Source organism: Cinclus cinclus, chromosome 19 (genome assembly GCF_963662255.1).
Source record: "Cinclus cinclus chromosome 19, bCinCin1.1, whole genome shotgun sequence".
NCBI lineage: Eukaryota > Metazoa > Chordata > Aves > Passeriformes > Cinclidae > Cinclus > Cinclus cinclus.
In genome coordinates, this window is record NC_085064.1 from 11,223,174 (window position 1) to 11,240,441 (window position 17,268).

At 55.1% G+C, this 17,268-nt stretch overlaps 2 protein-coding genes across 6 annotated transcripts; one reads left to right on the forward strand and one right to left on the reverse strand.

Annotated features, from left to right (window-relative positions):
• Positions 1–8: 8 nt before the first annotated feature.
• TMEM141 (transmembrane protein 141) lies at positions 9–4,897 on the forward strand. Of its 4 annotated transcripts, none has more exons than XR_009933798.1 (6): positions 9–62; positions 170–236; positions 337–420; positions 598–729; positions 1,336–1,605; positions 2,640–2,700. XR_009933798.1 is itself a non-coding variant. In XM_062505426.1 (6 exons), the coding sequence occupies exons 1-6, from the start codon at positions 9–11 to the stop codon at positions 4,895–4,897; spliced, it is 438 nt and encodes a 145-aa protein (XP_062361410.1). The 4 variants fall into 4 exon arrangements, 1 of the variants encoding a protein (XP_062361410.1); XR_009933796.1 differs by lacking the exon at positions 2,640–2,700 and adding an exon at positions 2,170–2,349; XR_009933797.1 differs by lacking the exon at positions 2,640–2,700 and adding an exon at positions 1,910–2,054.
• Positions 2,877–14,788, reverse strand: ENTPD2 (ectonucleoside triphosphate diphosphohydrolase 2). 2 transcript variants are annotated; one of them, XM_062505424.1, is made up of 9 exons: positions 14,678–14,788; positions 8,369–8,486; positions 7,720–7,870; positions 6,925–7,084; positions 6,605–6,832; positions 6,023–6,289; positions 5,702–5,821; positions 5,295–5,429; positions 2,877–4,286 (listed from the first exon to the last, which is right to left on the reverse strand). In XM_062505424.1, exons 1-9 carry the CDS (start codon positions 14,786–14,788, stop codon positions 4,086–4,088), a joined length of 1,491 nt encoding a protein of 496 aa, XP_062361408.1. In that variant the 3' UTR covers positions 2,877–4,085. The 2 variants fall into 2 exon arrangements, with proteins under 2 accessions (XP_062361408.1, XP_062361409.1); XM_062505425.1 differs by having other exon boundaries at positions 5,295–5,360; positions 6,023–6,281; positions 6,600–6,832.
• Positions 14,789–17,268: the final 2,480 nt, after the last annotated feature.

Genomic DNA, 17,268 nt, shown 5'->3' on the forward strand with positions numbered 1-17,268 from the left:
TCCCCGCCATGGTGAACCTGGGCGTGCGGCGGGTGGAGGATGAAGTGGCCACCAAGCACCCGGTGCGCCCCGCAGGGGACGGGCTGGGAGGCCTGGGGGTGCGGGGGGAGCCGGGACTGAGGGGGCCGGGCGGGCCTCGGGCTTCACCCACGCTGACGCGTCCCCGCAGGCGCTGCAGCAGTACGCGGCCTGCCAGTCTCACGCCTTCATGAAGGGCATCGGCACCTTCCTGGCAGGTAAGGGTCGGTCCAGCCACCCCAGCATCCCCCGACCACTCCCCGGGGGCAGCGGGCACGTCCCGCCCGTGTCCGGTAACCCCGGCTCTGGTCTCGGCAGGCGGCGGGGCCGCCTTTGCGGCGCAAAAGGTGGCGCAGCAGAAGCTGCCGTACAGCCCGCAGTGGAGCCTGCTGCTGGCTGTGGGTAAGTGTCCAGCCCGAGCGGTACAGAGGGCTGTTTGCCATAACATATGGGGGTTCGTCCCTGGCTCCGGACACCTCCCTGTGCCCCAGCCCCCGTGGCTCAGGAAGGTTCGCGGCAGTAGGTGCTGTCCCTGTCGAGGTGCTGCTGGCATTCTCAGGAGCACTTCGGCCGCTCCAGCTGCAGGGACCCTCGGAAGTTACGTGGTAACCAGAGCTGAGACGCAAAAATGCTCCAACTTCTGGATTTACCTGGAGACAGGCAAGTCCCCACAGGAGCTCGCCGTGACTGATGGGGTGTCTCAGCCCTCAGGTACAGTCATATCTTCCAACTACTTTCCCTAAGCTTGTCGTGCCTGATTTTTCCCTGCTACAATTACTTTGCTATGCCTGTCTTTTAATTAAGGTGACAATGTCATTGCCAAAATCTCATTAGTGGCACCCTGCAGCCAAGGGGTGGGAGCAAGAGCACCCATGGCAGGTGGAGCTCCTTACCTGGTTTCATGCCTGCCTCCCCTCCCTTCCCCCACCAGTCCCTCTGTGCACTCAGTGGGATCCTGAGCGAGGCTGGTGGTGTGGGCTGGGTGCACTTGCTGCTGCCTCCTGCCCTGCCTGCTTTGGGTATTCACAAGAACTGGCACAAAAGGCTCATTTACTGGAAGAGGAAGGAGAAGGTAAGGGATGGAGGGATTTGCTGCTCAGTAGGGTGGGCAAAACTGGAGGAGCATCAAGACAGGTGCTGCTGGACAATTCTCATGGCTGCTTGCTGCTCTCTCCCACACATACCTTGAGCTCCCAAAGCTAGGCCAACTTGAAGAGGCTTTATGTGCTTCACCGAGACTCTGTGGTTCTTTGCCCACTCTTGGCAAACTCACCAGGGTAATTGGAGCTCCAGGGAACATGTACTTTCTTGTTGCAGAAAACCTCCCCAGTGCAGAGGACAGGGATGGCAGTGCAACGTTGGTGAGGAAGAACAGGTACGGCGATGTGGTGGACTAGCCAGCAGCGCTTAGCATGCTGTGCTCATGTCCTGCTTCACCCCATCTTGCCTGCCCAGCCCGACACCGCCCATGTGCCTTGGTGACACTGATGGAAAGCTCAGAAGACTTGATCCTGCAGCAAGAGTGTGGTGGAGGAACCTCATGGATTGCTGTTGCCTGGCCTATGGCCTCTGCAAATTGCACTGCAGGTACAATAAAAGTTGAGAGCTGAAGGCACTCGTTCTGGTTGAGGTGAAGGACAGAGCAGGTGGTGAATGTCAGCCTGAATGTCAACCTCTGCAGCCAGTGTTGGAGCAGAGAGCTCTGGTCCCTCTGTGGTGATGGCAGTCACAGTCTGGATTGCTATATTGCTCTGAGGCAGTTGCAGGCACAGACAGGTCTGGGCCAAGTTATGAGGGCAGACCTGTTGCTGTGTCACCTGTTTCCTGAGCCCAGCCAGTCCCCATGTCCTTTCCACTGCAGCAGCAAGGCTTTTCATACCTATCTGAACAGGCCTGAGCTGAGTCCCATGGCTGGGTGGCCTCTGGGGTGTCCTCGTCCCATGCAACAGAGGTGACCATGTGCTCAGGGCCCCTCTTTGCAGTGCTCACCTGTCACTGGCTAGTCCCAAATAGCCCATCAAGATCCATAACTACTCGGCAAGGTAATGGTGCTGTTTCAAATCCCATGCACACACTGGGATATGTGGGTTTTTTCCATGTCAGACTCCAAGTCTTGACTAGGTAAGTTGTCTGTTCTTGTTGTATGTCCAGCTCTGATCCAGCTACAACTGAATTTCTTAGAAGAGGAAACCCAGCCTGAATTCTGGGAGCTGCCTGGGTTCTTAGAGCAGCATTTCCACTTCAGGAACCAGAAGTGCCTTCTCCATGTGAGATATGTCCACAGGCCCAGAACCTCACCACAGGAGGGCATCCCTGTGCTGAGGAGATGGGGAACTTGGGGAGAAGACTGGGCTTGGGGGATCACAGCATCCCCTGAACTGGAATCAGGTTTGCCCTGTGCAGAGAGATGGGGAGCAGCCAGTGGAAGAACCGAAAGCAAAGTACTGCAGGGAACAGGTGTGTTAAGCATGGCATTCCAGGAATTCATCTGGAGCAGAGAAGGGTGTTGGGAAGTGAGCAAACCCACAGAGCAGAGTTGGTGCTGCCAGCAGGAGCAAAGAGGGCAGTGAGAAACTGCAGCTCCCTACAGTCATTCCTCTCTGTGTTTGTGGAATGTGCAGGGCAGGGGGAGGCTTCCCAAAGGACTGGAGGGCTGGGACCAATCCCATGCAGCTGCTGAACACCGTGTGATGTGTGTCCTGGTGCATCTGATCTGCCAGCGACTGCAGCAGCAAATGTGAGCTGCTTTGCTCCCATCCTTGAGCACCAGCGCTGGGCCCTGGCAGTGAAGGCTGCTGGCAGGATGTTTTGCTTGGGGCCGTGGCAGTGAGGGACAGCTTGAGCTGCCTGTTCCTGGCTTTGAGGTGACTGCACCTCCAGCACTGAGGAAGCATAAGCTTGGTGACTGTGGCTGGCTAGAGCTCCTTCACCTCCAGGTGGGTCTGGAGTGAGGTTTCCAGCCCACCTTGGTATATTTGAGGTTGTCTCCAGGCTGGTAGAGTGCACATAGGTGTGATAGTGTCTCAGCACAGGACAGGCTGCAAGGGCTGAGACCTTCAGACAGAGCCTGACCTGTAGATGTGACTGAGGGGCTCTGCCCCCATGGGACAGCCAGGCTGAACTGGCTAACAAGCCACTGAGCTATAGGAGTGGTTACAAACGTTTATTTCAAATTATTAAAAAAAAAACCTCGAAGAAAAACAAGCCTTCTTCATGTTTGTACATCCATGATCTTGCTCAACTGGAAATAAAGATGCATCCTTCCAGCTGCCTCATGCAGGATGATGCCAGGCTCAATTCCCAGTGCAGAGCAGAGCCCCACAGTGCGGGAGCCCATCGGCTCTGTGTCAGCATGGCCGTGCACCATGGAGCTGCAGGAACCGAGGTGTGCAGGAGTCTCTGGTTGTGGCAAAGGCAAGTCTGGCATAGGAACCATGGGAATAGTAAAGGCACCATGTATGACTGTTGAAGTGGGACCTGGAAGCTGCCATCTTCCCACATGTTGCTAAGTCCTTACCCAAAGCTGAGGCCAATGGCTAAGGCCAAGACCTTGCTTTCAGGAAGGTCAGTGGGTTTTGTGCATCAGCCAGAAGGACAACATGGATGATGCCCAGAGCTCCCCAGGAGGCAGGGCTGGTGCTCCAGGGTCAGGCTAGTGAGGTCAGCTATAAGGACTAGTGTAAGTAATATTCTCCATTCATACACATACACATGAAAATGAATCCTGTTGTTGCTTGGGCTCATTGGCCCAGTTTAGGTCAGCTCTGGTGGCAAAAAGATGTCCTAGCTTTGAATGTCCCATTCCAAGGCCTGCTCCAGGGTCCATCCCTGAGAAGTACTGGGAAACATTTAAGTCCTTCCACAGGGCCAGTGATCTCTTCTGTCCTTCCTTTCCTGTAGCTTGAGGGCAAGGGGAGGGCAAATGGGGACAGCTTTCCTTCTGGGATGATGTCAGGCCTTGGAAAGGGACATTGAGCACTTGCCACATCCCAAGCATTCAGACCGTGAAGCCTCCAGCAGGCAGGATGGTGCTTATCCTGCAGACGTAGCCCACCCTGTCCATGCCATCAAATTATGCTGGACTTACTGTACCGGAGCAGGCAGATAGCAGTCACCAGTGATGTCAGGGTGGTGACCACAAAGAGGAGGATGAGGATGACCCAGTAGTTGTACAACATGCTTTTGTGGAACGAGGGCTTCTCTGCTGGGATCATGTTGGTGAGGTTCAGCATGTAGCCTAGGGCCCAGCCAATGGAGGTTTCTCCTGCCTGTGGAAACAGCATGGCATGGTCACTGCCCAGCCAGCCCAGCTGCATCAGCCTCAGGAAACTTCAGAATCATGGAATCACTGAAGTTGAAAAAGACATCTAAGATCACAGAGTCCAACCAGTAACACCAGCACTGCCAAGACCACCACTAAACCATGTCCCCAAGTGCCACATCTGCACGCATTTTAAATCCCTCCAGGGATGGTAACCACCACATTTGTGGGCAGCCTGTTCCAATGCCTGACCACACTTTCCATGAAGGAATTTTTCCTAAAATCTAACTGAAACTTCCCCCGGCACAACTTGAGGCCATTTTCTTGTCCTGCCACATATTACCTGGGAGAAGAGACCAACCCCACACCTGGCTACAACCTCCTGTCAGAATGTTGTAGAGAGTGAGAAAGTCCCCCTTGAGTTTCCTTTACTCCAGGCTGAGCCCCCCCCCTAGCTCCCTCAGCTGCTCCTCATAAGACTTGTGTTCCATACCCCTCAGGGACAGCCTTAGTGTCAGCCCAAAGGAGAAGAGCGTGGGGGAGCCACAGCCCCCCAAGTCTCTGCTTGTCCACAGGTCCAGCCAGCCCAGGGACAGAGAAGTGACCATCCTGTGCTGAACTGAGCTCATTCCCTAGGGAGTAAAACCTTGTATGCTCAGACCATACCTGATCTTGCACATCCCATATCACGTGCAGACGAAAGTGGGATCCTGCCCTGACGTAACTTCCCAAAAAGCCTCAGCAAAGCATTGCTTGGAATGGCTGGTGTCTTGAGGGCCAAGGAAGGGCTGAAGGACTGACCCCATGACCACCCCAACAGCCAGCTCAGCTCATTTGTTTCTATCCCCTAGAATATCCCTCCAAAAACTGAGAGTTCCATCCTGCCCCTGTTGACTGAGATCTTCCTTGATTTTGCTCGGCTCTTTTTCTGTGTGGGATCATCTCTCCTGCAGGGTTCTTTGGCCTAACTCCAAAGAGATCCCATGGGATGGGGATGTATTTTTGTGCTACCTACCTTCTTCTGGAAGGCAATGTTGGGGAAGGAATGGTTGTTGAAGCTGTAGCCTTTGGTGGTGAGCAAATACACAAATGTGCTGACAGCACAGTAATCTGGCAGCCTCTTCTCCAGTTTGGGGGCTTTCTGGAGCAGCTGGGTGGAATGCACAGAGGGAAAGAGAAGAAGGGGCAAGCCAGCAATGACCCAAGTTTGTGGCCTGAAGCTCAGGGTGGTTACACCTGTGTGGCCAAGGCTGCCCATACCCACCACAGCCCCCTTCCAGTCCCATGTAGGAGCCATAAATTGCCTTCCCCCTAATCCACTGGTGCCAGGAAACCCAATGACTTCCAAGGGCTTTTCTCAAAGCCTGGGCGATACCCCACATGAAGCAGCCCCGTACTTCCCATGATAACCAGGGAACCCACCTCACTCCAACTGGTGGCACAGATAGTCTCTGCAGCATCCTTCAGGTCGCTGGGCAGGTGCACAGGTCTTCCCATCACAGTCTGGATGAAGTCCACCGTGTAGAAGAAGGCAGAGAAGGCCTGATGGAGGGAAAGGAGCAGCTGTAGGACAGGCTGGGAGCAAACTCTCTCACCATCTGCAGACACTCTGGCCAGTGTGGTGGGCACCAACAACCACTGCTGCAGAGCTGGGGATCTGACTTTGCTGCCACATGATGCTGGGGAGCTGGGGACAACCTGCCCAGCCAGCAGCCAGGTCACCTCCCCCATGCCAGGACTTACAATGAAGTTTCCTGAAACCTTCGGCTGGAAAACGCCATCAAAGGAGCAGTGGGAGAAGGAGCAGGTGGTGAAGTCAAAGAGCTTGCTGACATGCAGAGCACAGAGGTTCCCATTCCCAGTGCCAACCAAGGTAACAGTGGAGTTGAGGGCAAGGCTTGGCCTCTCCTTCTCTGTGCAGGGGCTGTCATAGATGCTGCTCAGCAACAAGCTCTTGTTGTAGCCCATAGGCCAGCAGGGATGGAAGACAGTTGCTTGGTAGCTCTCAGCCTGCCAGAGGAGGGACACATGAGGTGCATGAGCTGTGCCATAGCCGCAGCTCCCCCAGAGCTTGAGCAGCAAGACACACAGTTGTCAAGTGTCTCAAAATGGCTTGGGGTGTTTTGGCTCTAGCCAAGGGCTGCATCATCTAATCAAGATGGTGAAAGAAAGCCCTGAGATCACTGGAGAGGGCTGGGGGCAAAACCTGAGTTGGCTGGTAAAGGCGTGCAGCTGGTCCAGGGCTGAGGGACAGCATAAACACCAGAGTGAAGGGGCAACCGTGGGGTCATGACAGCCAGCATCCACATCAAGCACACACTGTACCTGGAGGAGCTTGGAGAGAAGCCTCTTGAGGACCTGGTCCCTCCCATAGCAGAGGAAGCTATGTGTGTACACTTTGTATGCCTGGCCATACAGTTTCAGCATCACTTTGTTTCTGGGGTTTTCAATCGTGTCCCTGGTTTCAAAGGTGATCTGTGTGGAAGCACCTCCAAAGTCCATGGCCCCCAGGGTCTTCTTCTGAGGCTGGATCCATTCTCCAAGCCATCCACGCTGAGCCAAGGAGGACAAGAGAAGGCATAAGTATATGATGTGCTGCCCAGCCACCACACCCATCCCACTGGATGTGACTATCCCCTGCCCACCTTGATGAAGTTCTCCAGGAGATAGTTTGCAGTAACCCAGCCAAAGACCCCTTCCTCTTCCCCTGACAGGATCTTTGCTCCCCGGAAATCAAAGGGGTACATCTTCAGTGTGGCTGCTACAGCTCTGAGGACAGCATCTGACACCTGTGGGTCCGCAATGCTGTGGCCAAGAGAGAGGGCAGAGTGACAGGCTTGCTTGTGCGAGAGTGCTGCAGAGCCCTCCCTGTCCCTACACCCCTTGGAGGCCAGCACTGCCATAGCAGGGCCCAAGAGAGAGGTGAGCCCTTGCCTGGGTACCCATAATAGATATGTCCCAAAAAAAGTACCAGCTAATTCCCTTTGTCTCTGCTGGAGGAGGCAGGTAGCAAGAATGAAGTGTGCTCTCTCCTGCTGGGACAATGGAATCTATCCTGCCTGGGCTGAGTGAGGGGAGCACTACTCCTCCCCATGTGTGCTTTTTGAGGGGCGTTTATTCTCACTGTGTCCCATCAGGCTGGCAGTGGGTACAAAGGATTTTTCTCCTAGCATCCAAAAAGTCTGGGAGTGTTATTCTGGTGCTGCCCCACCACCAGCCCCTTTCCATTAGTGCTGTGCTGGCTGTGCCCTGCAGATCATATCCTGCTCTGAAAGGCAGGACCACTTCTGCAGGGGACGCAGCACTGGGCAGCTGGGTGGAGAAGAGCTTTGTTCCAGCAAAGGGGCAACACTTCAGCCACCCTTCACCACCTCTGCCCCTGCTGTGTGCGGCAAGCTGGCATGTCACAGTGGCCTGACAGGGCCCCCTTGAGTACTCACTTGAGCAGGCGCATGCCAGCCGTGGCACCTAGGTAAAGCGGGGTGCCTGCGTGCTTCTCCTTGGGCACATCTCTCAGGGCCTGGTTCAGGCAGTGCTCCAGGCTTGTCCCAGCTGCTGGAGGGTTCAAGCTGTAGCTGGAGATGCCAGGACCTGTGAGGAGGAAACAGCTTTGCTCCCTGCTGGTGAACAGATGATGCTCAGTGGGAAGATGCCTGGTGAGCAGCTTTGCCCCTTTCAGGCTGTCCAAAAGGCAGTTTCCTGTGGGCATGGAGCCATCCAGGGTCCAGCCACATCTCCCTGCCCACACTGCATCCCCTGCTGGCTGCAAGTCTGGGAAAAGTTGATAAAGGGAGAGTGAAAAACCAGTCCTGGCTCCTTACTGGGCTAGGCAGGGAGCTGGATTGTTCCCTGGTGGTTCAATACCTGCCAGGAAAAGACAAACCACAAGGACACATAGCTGCAAGCCTCGGGGGAAGTTGGGAGACATTTTAGGAATAGAGCTGAACCCTTTAGAACATGTCACTACACCAGTGAATTCAGAGGGAGGCAGCTGGGCATGGAAGGGGCACTCACACAATGGTGCCCTGCCACAGAGATGCAACAGCCACCACCACCAGCCACCAGCCCTGGACCAGAGCCAGCCCTTACCCTCCACATCACACATGCCGTGCTCGTTGACCACCCCGGTGTCATTCTCCTTGTCTGCAGGCCACTTGTAGATGAACATGGCCGTGTGGGAGGACCCAGCGTCCAGCACAATGCCGTACTGCAGGGGAAAAGCAGTGTGTCAAGCCTGGAGGCTGAAGGTCCCCTGGCTGCTCCAGCCCTTACCAAGGGAAGGCACTGGGGCTCAGTGCACGACCACTCCTACCCTCTTGGTGTCCAGCAGCTCTGGAGCATCATCTGGCAGAGGCAGGCTTTGCTCAGCCCAGCCTGGCACTGCTGGGCCCACACCTGCCCAAACAGGGCATGGGATGTCAATGGGAGTGGGATACTGGCCATCCTGGGATGCTGTTTGGAACAGCACAGGGACTCTGGCTTTTTGGGTAAGGGGACCCCCTTGAGTGCAGCTCAGGGGGCTCTTCCCCCACTGCAGGTTACCATCACTCCTGGACTGCCTCCTGAGTCATGCTAGCAGGTCCCTGGGACTGGTGGTAGGGAGGGACACCTGAAATGGCTCCTTGGGATATTCTTGGCCAAAGAAGGGCAGCCAGGCCCCTTATCCCTCCTGCCCTTGTATGGCTCTGCCATTCTCTGGCTATTAATAACCCTGTTCCTCCTGCCAAACAAGGTTACCCAGCTCCCAGGAAGGGGACACCATACATGCTGCCTGCAGCACCCCTGGGTGGACCCCTTTGCCTGACCCCTGCTGCTCATGGTTTCAGGGCTGCCCATGCTGGCCTCTGCTGTGCCCCCTCAGGGCTGTGAGTATGGGGGGAAAGCAATGCAGGATCCAGCACCACTTCAACTGAGCATCTCTGGGGTGAAGCCACCTAAGGCTTAAACCTCCTATGAGTCTTTGTCTGCTCCTGCCCTGCCCAGACTTGACAGAACCAAGGGCTGGAGTAGGCAGCTCCTCTCTCTGCCCAGCTCTGGAAGCCACCCCGGCCCTGCCTGCCATCGGTGCCCCATGCCACCCCTGTCCCTACCACCTGTTTTTTACCACCTCAGGCAACAGAAGTGTCAGGGCAAAGGTAGGCACACCTGAGGTTTCCACTTATAGGTAGCCCAAATTACACCATGAACCCATGGCCCTGCACCAGTGGCACCTCCTGCTCCCTCAGGGGACCATCTCACATGGGTGACCCTCCCAGACTTGCCCAGTAATTTGCTCATGCCTGGGCTAAAAACTACAAGCCAGCAGAGAATCTCCCTCTGTGGCCAGGCTGGAGCAGTGTAGTGGCTTCAGCTCCTCACAAACACTGCAGAGAGGAGGAAGGAGGCTGACAACTTCTCCCAGTACCTCTCCCCAGCTTCCTGGGCTGGGTGCTGGGGTGAGTGCCTTAGAAGGCACAGGCTTAGAGGACTCTCAACACCCTCTCTGCCCAGCACATAGCACCCCAGTCCATTCTTGCCAGAGCAACCTTTGCCTTGCCTGCCCACCCGTGGTCACCCCTGCATCCCCAGATGAGCACTCACTGACCAGGCACAGGGGACTCTGAGGAGGGTCCAGTCCCAGAGGACCCCCTCTGTCCACCTTGGTGCCACACGTGCGTGTACCCACGCAGCCTGTAGCCAACATGCATATGTCTCTTGCTAGCAAGGCACTGCATTACCCCAAGTATCACCTGGAGTGACATTAGCAGGAGCAGGGTGACAAGGCTGTCCCCAAAGCGAAAGCATTGACAGATTATCCCAAACCCAGGGCTGAGCACAGCCAAGACCTTGGGAGTAGTCTGTAGCCTGGAGATGCCATGGAAGGGCTGAAGTCCACAGAGCGGGACAAGGTTGGAGATAGGTATGGCATGGGCTGAGAGATGCTGGAGTATGAGACAATGAGGATGACCTGCAGTGCCAGGAATACCTGGTGCCACCCACCAGGAATGGGGTCAGCCTGGGAGGAGGATGATGGAGACACCAGGCAGGAAGGGACATGGCTACATGGCTGGCTCCGGGGTTAGCAGGAGGAGACCCAGCACCTGTGCCAGGGAGAAGGCTGATTCCCAGAGTTTCTTTCTGCCCTCAGCAGGGCTGGCTCAGCTGTGCCCCACTTCCCACCCCATGGAGAGCTGGTACCGCAGGGTGCATTTGTGAGGGTACATACCTGGGAGTTGCACATGTAGAGAGGTGCACACATGTATGTGCACATATGCATGGTTGTGCATGCATTTATGTGTGCATGTGGGGTACACTCTGCAGGAATGCACATGTTTGTGTGTGCATAGGCACACAAAGGTGTGTGCAAATTTAGGTGTAGAGATAGGTATGTGGGGGTGCTTGCATGTGGGTGTGCACAGGTGAGGTGTGCACAAACATCAGCTTGCCAATGTGTGTGCACATGGGTACGTGTGTCTGTGCATACATGCATTTAGGAGGTGCGTGTGCATGGGTGTGTGAGGCCCAGGGAAGTGCAGGCAGTGAGAGGCAGCATGGAACCTGTACCCAGCCAGGGTAAGCCCCACACAGAGATAACATGTTGGGACAACAGTGGCACCATTGGAGCAAGACGTAGAACTGGCTGTCACATGTAGGCACATCCTAGTGCCCTTTGCTGCCAACACCTGTGGGTCGGGGTGGAGGTCTCTCTTTCTTGGACCTCCAGCCCATTGCCACCAGGCATGGAGTGGTGGGTGAGGCGTATCCCATGGGTCCCCTAGCCTTGGCAGTGGCAGCAGCAGCGCTTGGCCTGGCTGAGGTAAGGTGCTGCAGCACGATGGCGCTGCCACTGCAGAGAGTGCCTGGCCAACTGCTGCCACAGCTCACCCCACAGCCACAGCCTTGTGCCAGCCCCTCCTGGGAGCACAGGCCTTGGCATCCTGTCCCTGTGGAGAAGCTGTCCTCGCCTGCCAGTGGTAAGCAGGAGTAGGAATCATGTATGGTGCATGAAGGCACCGAGGCAGGCTTGGGCAGCCTAGTATGTTCTCAGTGATGAAGGAATGCATCTCCTCCAGTCCTGAGGGTACCCCATGCCTCCAGCATTCACACAGAAATCATGAATGGGGTCACCTACAGTGGTATGCAATGGTGCCAGCCCCTGGCCCCAGATCCTGTCCCTGCCTTGGCTTCTGTCCCTGCCCAGACCCTGGGCTTGGGCATCGGAGCCACAGCGTTCCCCAGAGCAGTGTGCTGCCGTGTGGGTCTGAGTCACGGGGCAGGTGGGCTCCAGGGGCCCTACAGGTGGGAAACCCCAGGAGGGAGGATAAAAGCCCACTCCAATAGTGATTTGAAGTGTAAGTGCTGCCCTCAGCTCTGCCAGCTGAGCTGCACTGTGCCTGCTAACAAGCACACTGCAAATGAGTGCTGGGGAAACAAAGGGATGCCCTGGAGCACCCCCATGCCATCACCTGGCTCCCATCACCCCTCTCATCTGCCTCAGCATGTTTGCTTGCTGGTTTACAGGGCTTTGGCAGGGCCTCATGCATGCAGGACAGTCCCCAACACCAGCATCTCCTGGTGGCACAGAGATTTTTCTAACACAACCCCTTGACCAGACCCTGGTGATGCTGCAGGCAGAGGGGACGCAGAGAGGTCCCCATTGTGGTCCCACACTGGGACAGTTTTTCAATGCCAGCCCTATCTCTGCTGCCTCCTGGGTCACCCATGGTCCCAAGGGCTCTCCCCAATGCAACACCACTCAGCCCATCCCCAGTCAGAGCTGCTCAGTCCTAAAGCCCCTGCAGAGGGGACACAGAGGACAGTCATGTTCCCAAAGGCCACAGGTAGGGCTTGGGGCTCTTGATCAGTATGGCTCTGCCCAGGGGCAGAGGCAGATGGAGACATTGAGAAAGCCCCATGTGTTGCTGCCTGGCACTGTGCCCCATGGCCATGCCCAGGATTCCAGCCCCCATCCCACAGGCTCTCCAGGCTGCCCCATGTCACATGAGGGGCTCATCCCTGGCCTCCCACCATTCTGCCTCTCTCAAGGATTCTGAGGTCATGTGGCACCCAGGTTTGCAGTGACTTGCAACAGGTTTCCTTCCTGCTGCAATAGCCACAGCAGCCACAGGATGTAGAAACTGCCAGAGATACATTTGCCAAAAGAAGAAAGAAAAGCGCTGTCAAGGGCAGGCAGCAGCTCAGGGCAGTCAGGCCATGAGCTCCACTGCAAACCCATGAGGGAAGGATCAGTCCCTCAGGAGCAAGATAACTAATCCAGGATGGTTTTATGGCTATATTCCAAGAAAAGGAGCTGGAAAGGGAAGATGTGGAGCTGTAGCTCTGCAGTGAACAGCACTCTCCAGCAGCTAACATGGACTGAGTCAGTAAGGACCACATCTTGTCCAGACTGTCAGAAGATGTGCCCAGGGTCTCCCACAGCAGGACCAACCTCTAAACCATGTGGGCATCTTTTGGGCTCAGTTAAAATAACACAAAGTTCTGCATTCTCAATACAGCTGTCCTGGTTTACAATACAACGTGCATATTCTATTACCATCTGAGAAGGGTGATCATCCTTATCTTTGTGGGAAATGTCTTCTGTTGATGGGCCATAACTGATAAGGGTGATCATCCTTATCTCTGTGGGAAGTATCTTCTGTTAATGGGCCATTGAGTCCTACTGTATAACTGAGAAGATTACATCATCCCATTGGGAGATGCTCCAGCCAGGAGGACGAGCCAAGCCTTTCCTACATAGATAAAAACTGAGGTTTAGAACGCCAAAGGCAGCCTTTTTCCACTGGATTCCAGAGGAAGAACCAGGTTTTTATCCACATCATCGCTGGACCCTTTGGAGGAAAACTGCACCAGCACCCTGACTGACAGGGTATCAGGTTGTATTCTGACTCTGTCAGTGGTTTTATTTTTATTATTGCATGTATTTTGTTTTTTCTCTTTTTTTTCCCTCTTCCCTATTAAAAATTGTATTACTGACTTGAAGTCTCACTGGTTTTGCTGTTCAAACCAGTACAACAGCACTGAGCTTTGTGTGAAAGCAACCCCTCAGCACCTTCCTTGTGCCAGCCCCATGGCAACAGGCACTGTTGGACACACATCGGTGTGCACACATTGGTGCACGCATCATGCTGGACCTCACAGCACTTGGCATGTCCAGGAACCCTGAGTCCCTGGGCCAGGCCTTGTGTGGAGCAGAGTAAGGACCCAGTCAGGTGTTCAGGGATGCTTGGCCCCAAACCACAGCACTGCCTGCAGACTAGAAGGTGCTACCACTCAGAGAAAAAGCAACAACAACAACAAAACCCAAACAAAGAAAGGAAAAGAAAAATAAACTCAAGAAAAATAGTTTCTGCAAATTAATTTGGTTTAAAATCAAAGGTCCATCTTGGAACCAGAAAGAAGAAAGGCTTTCCAGGCTGATCCAAGTGCTACATATGGGGGTCTTGGTACCGATCTAATTCCTCCATGTTCCAAGAGATAAAATCCACTTTGAAACCAGCTCAGGGCACTGCCCAAGATGCCCCAGCATGTGGTAATGGGTGGCAAAGAAAGGTGTCACAGAGAAGGAGTTAATAAACTGGTAGTTATACTAACAGCAAAAAAGGGTGATCTTGGCTAAGCCAGCTCTTAGTCTTCATTACATCTGACAAACTCAGAGAGAAGGAAGCAGCACATCTGGCATGCAGGCTGGCTCAGAAAGTTTCCAAGTAAATTGCTTGGGATGAGAAAAAGGGGGTTTAGATGGACTATATTTCAGTACAAGAGCCTGGAACTGTTTTAAAACAAAAGACTTGGCCTACAAAAGGAGTACTTGGCCAACAAGTAATTGTTCGGGAACTTCATCATCTGAATTTACTATGTAAAAGAAAAAAAAAAAAAAGCAGCTTCTATTCAAAGGAAAGTGCATTTGTCACCCAGCAGCACTGGCTTAGGCGATGCAGTGGAGCCTGGGGAGAACTGGAGTGCGCAGGGGAGCCCTGGCCCAGGCAGTGCCACAGCAGCGGATACTGACTCGGCTGTTCTGGTCTGGCAGGGGCCGCTATCTTTCAGCGTGGTCAACAGATTCCCCTCCCAAAGCGCGCGTCCTAAGGCACAAGGGATGGATGCCGAGGGTCGTGCAGCCGGGAGGCCCCGCAGGGAGATGCCACACGACGGGTCTCGTTGCTGGGACGGCTCCGTCCCTGCGCATCCAGCGGGGGCTGCTCCCTGCGACCCTCCCCGCAGACGAGGGGCCCCTCAGCCCCGGCGCCTCCCGTGACGCTGGGGATCCTCTGATGCCGGCATGTCTCCCGCACCGGTTATCCCGCACACCGGGAATGCCGTGCACCGAGGTACCCACAGTGGCTCCCACAGCCCCGGCAGCCCAGGATCTTCCCGGTGCCCCCGCGCCGCTCCGCTCACCTTGAAGCCCGGCGGGCCCCGTGTGTCCCCGGAGCCGAGGAGGAGGAGGAGGATGCCCAGCAGGCAGCCGAAGGCCAGGAGCAGGAGCAGGACAGCGAGGCGGCGGGCCATGGCGGAGCCGGGCAGGTGAGCGGCTAGGCAGCGGCGGCTCCTGCCGTTCCTCCTCCTCCGCCTCCTCCTCCCCGCCTCTCCCAGCTGAGTCACCCGGGTGGGACACCGGGGTCCGTGGCCCCGGGCTGCGCGTCCTGAGGCTGCCCCGGACCCGGACTCAGATCTTCCTGCTACCTCCGCCCCGGGACCAGACCGATCTACATCCCACAGGGACGGTGCTTTCGGCCGGGATCAGCCTCAGCCCGGCCCCTCAGGCACCGCCCCGGCCCCAGAATCAGCTTTGGACGTTGAACATCACTGTTTCCGCGACGGCTCAGCCTCGTTCTGTCCCTTCTCCCTGGGCGCAGCCTATGGATCCCTGGGATCAGCCCCATCTACCCCTCCCGTCATGGTCCTTGACCCCAGGCTCAACTCCATCCTGCCCCCACCCTGGGGCTTAGTCCTTAGATGGGTTCAGTGGGATGTGGGAACATCCTGAGATACAGAAAAGCTCCAAGAACTTCTCATCTACAGTGATTAACAACTGTGGCTGTGTTCCTGCTTTTAATCATCACAAGAATTTCATGACAGCCCTGAGGAGCCCAGATGCATATTGAGGCTGTTTTCAATATGGTCACAAGAGTGATGTGATACATTTGCATAGGGAGCAGCGAGCCAAAGGAGGTTGGGTTCCTTCCTCTGAGAAGGACATTTGCAGCTTGCTTACACAGTGGGATACAACAGTCAACAAAATAATAAACAAGGAGAGAAGGCAGGAGGACATGGCTCCTAGAGCATCTGGGTTGCAGGCTGAGGGTCACATCCTCATGCTGAGGGTGTGAGCTGAAGCTCCTCATGCCTCTCTGGCTTCCCAATGGTTTTTGAAGCAAGGACCTTTTCTGCTGCTCACAGCTGACCCGTGCACAGCACACATTGCATCAGCGCTGAACCTTCTGCAGAGCTTCCTGCCCCTCACTGTGCTACTGGGGTGCAGAAGTTCTCATGGGGCTAAGTTTTGCCCAGGGCTTGTGGTGCAGGATCCCCCAGCCCTGATGCCCCACTCCATTGTGCAGGTTCTGCTGCTGGGGGTCCCACAGGGAATGAGCTCCAGTGCTGTCCCCAAAGCAGTGACTGGCAGCAGAGTGTGGGGAAGAAAATGGCTAAATAAGGGCACAGAGAGTCACTCTCACCCTGGCAGTGTCCATCAGTGTGGAGCAGGCATTCTCAGCAGGACTGCTGTGTTCAATCTGTGATTCTGTTTGGAGGGGTTTACCTCCTCACTTCAATTTATTAAACACTTAATCTTGGAAAATCCGTGTCAATCTACTCCAAGACATTAATATATTAATTTATGTGAAAAAAAATATTCCTCTTTGCTCCTGATTATGCCACAGGAAACCACAGTCTTGTCCCTGAGGCTCAGCACAGCATCATTTCCACTGCCTTTCTGCCTTCCCAGGCTGACTCTTCTCAAGTTTCTGTGGGAAAAATACCTGCCTATTCTTGACTCTTCATGCTGCCCACCTCATGTTCTGAGGCACTCATCTGCCATTCTCTACCGTGCAACTGCTTCAGGGATTACCACAGAGAAATCTTTTCTGGACTGCACTTAATCCCTTTCTCAAACCTCCCGCTTCACCTTTAGATGGACAAGCAATGAGGTCTTCAGAGAATGAAAAGAAACAAAAAAATCTCTTTTCTGGATGGTAGGGAGCAGAAATAGGGTTGGTGGGTGCCTTGTAGGAGTAGGGATGGTCCCCTTCCTCCTCATCCTTCTTTTGGTTTTGGAGACTTTGGAGCGAGTTCCTATCTGGCAGGTGGTCCTTGGTGTGGTGGGACCCACCCTGGGAGATATGAGTGTCCTCCATTCCTGGTCTTGTGCAGACTTGGCCATCCTATTCCCAGATGGTCCATGGGTGGCTTTGAAAGGGGGGCTGGTATCTCTTCCCTCCCCAGGGGGGACTGTTTCTCCTCTTCATGGGGTCACTTTTGCCACCCTCTTTCCAGCCCCAATGGGGTAGGAGGTGTGAGCTGAGGTCTGAGGGAGCCTGTGCCAAGCCCAGGAAATCACTGATGTCCCAGGATACTCAACCTCCAGTGCAAACAGGAAGGCACCAAAAGTTTGGACATGCTCAGGTGGAAATACTCCCATTCCCAGGGAAATGTCAGCCAGGCCACACATATTTCAGCCAGCGAAATACCCAAATACCCTGTGGCAGTATTGTTCAGGTGGGGAGCACAGATGTCTGAGCTCAGCCCAGCCAGGATCAGGCACTGCCAGCTGCTGCCCCAGTAAGGGCGGGGTGGGTAAGGGAGGGGTGCTCATGTAATTTCTCCTTTCCCATGTAGTCCCGTCAAGGCACCACAGGCTAGAGAGCAGGGCACTGAAGGTGGCAGTGCCTCTGCCCATGGTGTGTGGGCAGCCCCAGCCACGTCCCTGGGGAGGAGCAGGTGTCTGCACTGAGGTGGCTGCCCCAGGTGGGCAGTGCCTGAGCTCCAGG